General features: G+C 37.6%; 1 protein-coding gene across 1 annotated transcript; it reads left to right on the forward strand.

The window, feature by feature from the left end:
- The first annotated feature begins 2,502 nt into the window (after positions 1-2,502).
- Positions 2,503-7,135, forward strand: LOC135221887 (uncharacterized). The gene is made up of 4 exons (XM_064259846.1): positions 2,503-2,652; positions 3,854-4,205; positions 5,183-5,389; positions 5,756-7,135. Exons 2-4 carry the CDS (start codon positions 3,854-3,856, stop codon positions 5,776-5,778), a joined length of 582 nt encoding a protein of 193 aa, XP_064115916.1. The 5' UTR covers positions 2,503-2,652; the 3' UTR covers positions 5,779-7,135.
- Positions 7,136-7,648: the final 513 nt, after the last annotated feature.

Raw genomic sequence — 7,648 nt, forward strand, 5'->3', positions numbered from 1 at the left:
GTGCGTATACGCATGCACATACATTTAGTTCAATAGGAATGACACAAGGATTGTAATCAACAGTATGTCAATCAACAGTATGAATTCCTGAGGAGAAAACGTCCATATGTTGGGCCACTTCAGACTACCCTTACACTGAACAATTTCGTGGACAGTTCCAACTTTGTGAATGTGTCCTGTTTTCACGAGACATTGAGGCTAAGACGTTTCAACAATTTTTCTGATAGTAACTTTACATTTTAAATATATTTTAAAAGAGAATCAATTATCATGTCTTGCTGAAAATTCCAAGGAGTGACTATGTTTTTTAGAAGACTCGCTGACTGGTTACTATAGTAGATTCACATCAACCGTACATCTGATGTCCAGTCCAGTCCCTTACAACGCTCTTGATTGGCTGTTGATAAGCCATTCACACAGGACTAGAAACTCTCAGTCTCTTGAGAGAGTTCGCATAGACAGGATGTATGTTTCACCTCTCCCGAGGGATACTTTTGAAAGATATATCCCTCAAGAGAGATGGAACATACATCCTGCCTATATGAACTCTCGAGAGAGACTGAGAGTTTCCAGCCCTGTGATTGGCTTATCAACAGCCAATCAGGAGCGTCATGAGGGACTGGCCTAGACATCAGATGCACGGTTGATGTGAATCTGCTATAGCCATACCCCCAAAGATAATAAGCAAATTGATTACATCCATAATATCATCATCATCTAGTGAGTTAGTGTTGACCGTAATCCATTTAATACTCAGGGTCATGTTAAGGGCGGTATATAAAAGTCACGCTCGTGTGACTGCTATAACTCTCAATGCATTTTTTTCTCACCAATATCATTACTGTTATTACCAGTATTATGATTACTATCTTTTATGCTACCTCAGCTATTGTGTGGATAAGTGCCGATTATTCACTTTTTTATCATGTCACATGTATCTACTAGATTGTCTATGTTACTGTCTGAATTTTGTATATTCCATGTATATGGCCCTGAGCTGAAATAAAGGATATTATTATTATTATTATTATTATTATTATTATTATTATTAATTACCATTATTATTATTATTATTATTATTATTATTATTATTAGATAGTAAGTCGAATGAATCCAAAGGAAGTTAGAATGAAGGAAACTCGACTGACCTGATGCACATACTCGTGATGGAGGCGGCCTGCGTCAGGGAAGCCAGCACGACCAAGCAAACAACGCTGAGGACAAGGACGCGAACCTGAGCCTGTGAATATAAAGGAAGTTCATATAGAACGCGTAAGAAAAATACATGATCAAACATGGAATTGGAATAGAATGTCAGAACAGAAAAATAAATAATCAAACTTGGAAATTGGAAATGCCTAAGAAAAAATAAATAATCAAACATGGCATTTGGAATGTGTCAGAAAAATAAATAATCAAACATGGAATTTGGAATGTGTCAGAAAAATAAATAATCAAACATGGAATTTGGAATGTGTCAGAAAAATAAATAATCAAACATGGAATTTGGAATGTGTCAGAAAAATAAATGATCAAACACGGAATAAAATTAGAAAGGCAAAGTAGCATAAAGTATGAAATACAAGATACGGGATGCATTAACAAGGCGTTTCCCACAAGAGGGTTGCTTACAGAGAGGTCAAGACAATAATATAATCTGCGACAGCCTTACGAAAAAAGGCACTGTGTATCGTTGTTTCTGAACACGGACATTAATCGAATCCTGGCCTACGTAGCACTGATCGATCGTTTATAGTTCCCTTTGCGGCTTCATATACATGAGTATAAAAGTCACGCTCGTGTAAGTTACAAAAATTCACACACACGAATATACACACACACACACACACACACACACACACACACACACATATATATATATATATATATATATATATATATATATTATATATATATCATTGCATATCTGTATATTTATGTCTATACGTGTTTGTGTGCATGCGCTCGTTTACATGCTTACGCATATTCGTTAGTGGACACAAGACGTCATATTATTCTTTCTATATCCAAGTTTAATAAAAAAACTCAAATATATATATATATATATATAATATATATATATATATATATATATATATATCACTTATTCACATGCCTATATAATACGGAACGTGGCGAGTGGAAACCAGATCACACACAGACAAAGAAACCATAACTCATATTATGCCTCTAGCAACGCGAACACATTTGAACCAGTTTACCGTCGCGGGAACCGCTATAAGTCCCGCCTATCCTTTGTTGACCGCGAAATTCCCCGTTAACTATCCTTTGTCCGTGCTAACAAGGTCCTGGACCATCTCCTGGACGGAACAGAGTCATTTAATGTTGAACAAAGTATGCCTCAAAAAGTAGAGTGAGTAAAAACAAAGGAAGATAAAACATGGCGGCCTGCCGGATTGTCAAAAGAGGCGTTCCGCAGATATATGTTAATGCAGACCCTTTTCCCTTTGTCTGTTAGGTTGTTGCTTTCACATAAATAGGGAAATTTCTAGAGAATTTTAGTCATTCGGTCATTAGCGACGACAGCCCTCTCTTCTACGAGGTTCCTCCGAAAGCAAGAGCAAATACTTTTGGTCTGAGGTTTTTCGTGTGCATCTTTTGGAAGGCCTCTTTGGATTAGAAGAATAAAAGGTAAGTAGTTTTTTTGCTACCATTGTTGTTGCTGCTACTCACACTGCTCCTGCTACTAAAGATAATGGAAGCTGATGAATTTTAGAGAATTCTACGATTATCCACTCTGAGTGCAAATGAACCCAGGTCTTGTCAAAATCTTATTTTTACTCTTTTGCATTGTAGGAAGAACATTATAATGCAAGTTAATTCTTCTGATTAAGGTGTACTAGGATATGATCAGCTTGAGGCATATTTAAAGAATCTCTCTCTCTCTCTCTCTCTCTCTCTCTCTCTCTCTCTCTCTCTCTCGGCGCTTGGCTGTGCCAAAAATTTTATAATCTAATCTAATCTCTCTCTCTCTCTTCCTCTCTCTCTCTCTCTCTCTCTCTCCAACATTGCTGAGGGCTGTAATGTCCTAATGTGTTGAATATATCAAAATTATTCAAGGACTAATCTAAAGGAAAATACGAGTAAGAATAAGACTGACAAGAACAATACAATTCTACACCGATTTTTTGTGATTGTTTAAAAATAATTGTTAATGTTTTTTCCCCGAGTTAGCTCAGTCAATTAAACAAATACCCATAACTTCACCAGAAAGGCAAAAGGAAGGAAGAAGGCAGAAGAGATATACGGATAAAATTGAGTCATTAATAAACACACGAAAAGAGCAGAATAGAAAAGATCACCTGTATACAAGGGGAAAATTATAAGTTAGACCAAAGAATCCGGGGAACATCACTCGAAGTCAGAAAGTAAACAAAACTAGAATTATGTTTTTAAAAAGAAAAATAAGGCTTCATATATATATATATATATATATATATATATATATATATATATATATATATATATATATATATATATATTCCATAGCTGAAAAGAAAATAGACTTTTGTTGCAGCAGCAATATCTAGAAACATAAACTCCTACTTTGATCTCTTCCCAGTGTTTTGCACACACCCTGCTCGCTACCTTTCTTGCTTTACTTATTCAGGTACCAGAGAAGATTCAGAGGTTTGAGAAAATCATTCTTGTTACTCGTGAAATACTGACGCCGCATATGGCTATAGTATAAGACCAAATAAAGATAATATTTAATAATCTACACAAAAAAATTAATACTTTAGGTTATTTAAGGTTGACCTATACCACGAAATGGAGACTCTTTGAATCGGTGCCGTAATATTTATGCTGAACTCATCATTCTCTTTCTCAGATGCAGAGAATTCTGGCTGTCCTTTTGTTCCTAAGTGGGGTGGGTATCTGCCTGTCTGGCATCATGGACAGACGGGTACCTGGTGGTGCCCCGGACGAAAGCGCTAAGGACAACTCCTTGGAACAAACCCCGGGGTCTAACTCCACAGAAAACGGAGATGAGAACCGTTTCTACCACATCTCGGAGTTCAATTCCACGGAAACCGGAAGCAATCGTTGGGGAGGTGGCTACTTTCCGTATAACCCACTCATGCCAAACAGTTTCTACCCAATGGGATCCAATTTTCCCTATTCCGCTGGTGGCTGCAGCCAATATTGCGTCAACATGATGGGCATGCCCGAGTGCTGTGGCCGTAAGTAACAAATTGAAATGATTCTCACGAGGTTTTTCCTTTCTGCATCATTCTGCACACATATTCAGTTGCATTTATTGCGACGTTAAAACTTATTACCTTTTTGATAACATTAACATCACCGTTATATTATGTATTGCCCGGTGTGTTCATTCAGTTACCCAACAAAATATAATTTCCCCTTCGCAAATACTTCTTTCGTTATTCCACTACATTTCAGTCTGATACATAATTATTATACCCAGAAAGCCGGAGTATACTAATACAAATATTATTAGTAATCTGTTAAGTAACACAAACCGACTAAAAACACTACCTCCTGTGCCTTCAGTAACGCTTTTGGCATCTCTTGACTCATTTTACATGGAAACTCGTAACAAAGACATAATCTAGAAAGCAATCATATCTTAGAAATCTCTCTCTCTCTCTCTCTCTCTCTCTCTCTCTCGCTCTCTCCTCCATCTCTATCTATATATACATATGTATGTATGTAAGTATGTATGATATATATATGTGTGTGTGTGTGTGTGTGTATAAATAAATTCTTCTGTTAAAACAGGATACGTCTCAAGCATAAAAGGCCCATTAAGATACTCTGGTTGAAAGTTAAGGACTATATTTCGGTGGACTAACTTCCACCCTTATCACTACTTGATAAGGGTGGAAGTTAGTCCACCGAAATATAGTCCTTAGCTTTAAACCAAAGTGTTTTAATGGGCCTTGTATATTTGATATAGATATATATATATATATATATATATATATATATATATATATATATATATCTAGAGAGAGAGAGAGAGACGAGAGAGAGAGAGAGAGAGAGAGAGAGAGAGAGAGAGAGAGAGAGAGGTATATATATCTAGAATTATGACAGTAACAGGCGAACTTCACTCTAACAAGCAAAAAAATCTTGAAATCTGGAAGGCTTTATACATAATCATGGTCCACTGACATGAAAACCTTGTTCCCCACAGATCCCATCACCCAGGTAGCGCCTTACCTCCCAAGATGCCCCTACACCCGACCGATGTGTATGGGTCTGGATATGTCCCTCGGAGGGTATTCGATGCCCTGCCAGGGGCACATGCAGTGCATGCCCGCGCAAATGTGCTGCCTAGACACGTGTCGTCGGCAGCACGTTTGTCAGCCTCCGCAGATGCCCGGCAATTTTATGTTCCGCGGTAAGTTTGCTCCATTAGTCTGTGGTTCTCGGGCATTATTTTGGGCCATTGCCACCGCCACCAAACTATTTGAGTGTTAATACTTGTTTTGCTTAACTCTGCGCTCAGCCAACATTATCGCATCATGAGACCGCCAACCACCATGAAACCATAAACTCTTGGCAGGGCTATTTGTTAGTCAATGAAATAGAAAAAGTTTGTGTTTATAGAAAAACAATAGAACTATATACGTTGATCATGTTTTCCCATTCGTATAACTTTGAGTTATATATGTGTATGTGTGGTGTATTTTGCTTGCAAGCGAATAAAACAGCATGAAAATGTCAGTGGACTATCTCCTCTATTTATTTATTTTTTTCTTTCCAGAAGAATTCCCGATGCTGGGCTGAACACCGCCATCTGCGCTTTGAAAAGTCCGGAAGGAAATCCCGCTTTTCCACCTGTACTACATAAGAAGTCTTGTGAAATATCTTCGATCGCTATAATTTGGTTACTATATTGCTTCATTATTATTCATCTAATATTATGACCGCTGAAGCCATTCTTTTGCAATGCCTGTTCAGTTTGTTTTTTGACAGTAGACGCTCGTATATAAAGAATGAGCTAGTGTCTGTTACTCTTACATCTCAAAGAAAGGCTGTGTTGTTGGAAGCTGCAGCTCCGTCAGCAGTAATCTTGCTGCAGATCTCAAGGACGTTTTCATGCCGGTGGTAAAATGGGGCTTGCTGGTCTGGTTAATAGCTTCATTGTTTCATTTTTTCCGTCCGTCTCTTATTAGTGCATTTTTTTACCAATCTATTATAAGTTATTTTCTCTTTATGCATTGTACAGCTTTATAGTTTGTTATAAATTGATCTGCGGCTTTGTTTGAATAATTTTCATTTTTAAATTGGACTGACCTTGAGCATAGTGATAAAGTAGGTTAGTTGTTTGACCTCTGTATATTCATTGACTGCTGTGCCTGTTTTACTGCTTAATCTCTTTATCTTTTTTACTTCACTGAACTTTTCACCTTAATCGTTATGCATCTTGTGTGAATACATTTAACTGCTTTATTGTTCGGTCATTACGTTCAGCTGTTTCATTACGTTCAATATTGATGGTTCGCCATGAACTGATACCAAATCAGATTCTTTCATTATATGACCTATGACTTGACCAGAGACCTTTCATATTTTGGATAGAAACCAATTTAATACTGGAGCTTTTCTTCTGTGGATCTTGAAGGCATCCCGGGGACTGGTAGATCAAAAAACCCAGCTTTTGTGCCCAGCGTGCTCTAGGATCGTTTGAAATGTTTAAATTCCGTTTTACTCGTATTAATTGTTTTTGGATGAAATAGAGACGGGGCCAGGTCTTAACAGAGATTCAGAATTTTTTCTTTAGATTTCTCGGTAAGCCATAGACAGTTTTGAATGTCTTAGACTAAATTCTACCAAATTAAGATTAACATTTTAATGAAAACAGTCGCCCAGACAAATATAAAGAAAATCCCCCAGCCTATAAGATTCCACGTGTGTCCGGAAGACTGACTCTATCCAGTGGATAAGAACAGAAGCTCCTTTGAGTTGCTACTGAGGGAGGTATGCGCTCTCTAAGTCTTCCCTAGTTGTTGACTTCATACGCCGTGGACCCTTGACTTCTTGTACGAGTACATTGATTAGTCCTGTGATGTTTGCCTATAATGTGATTTCAAGGGGGTCTTCCCTCAACAGTATTTTTGTTATTAAAAGTATGGTAAATAAAGAGTGTTTTATTTATACATATGGGCTAATCAGATCTCCACCCACAAATACCATATAAGGCAAAGGCGTCAGTCCTGTGCCTGAAGAACTTCCTCGCCGCTAACCATATGCTTTAATCAAGCGTACTTGCAGGAACCCTCGAGCAAAGAATTCAAATTCAGATTGTGGAAGGCCATCGTCCAGACGTTATGGCAAAATCTACGGTGTAAGAACACTGGTTGTCTGGTCACCATCTGGTGTAAAGCGACCGTAAGTGGGACCTGAAACAAACCAGGAGCCACAAATACTGTGACAGATATGTCATTTAGTTTCGCAAAACGTATTTGAAAAAACATAATGTTTAAAGTCATCAACTGGCTCTTATATTGCCCGAAAATTCAAATTAAAATCTAACTGAAGCTTATGAATTAGATGAATAACTGAACGAATAAAGTTCTAGTTCGGTAGCACCAATCATTTTCGACATTGTTCTGTGTCACAGCACAGTTGTGAGTAATACACTGCCAAAGTAAGG

This window comes from Macrobrachium nipponense, chromosome 3 (genome assembly GCF_015104395.2).
Source record: "Macrobrachium nipponense isolate FS-2020 chromosome 3, ASM1510439v2, whole genome shotgun sequence".
Taxonomy (NCBI): Eukaryota; Metazoa; Arthropoda; class Malacostraca; order Decapoda; family Palaemonidae; genus Macrobrachium; species Macrobrachium nipponense.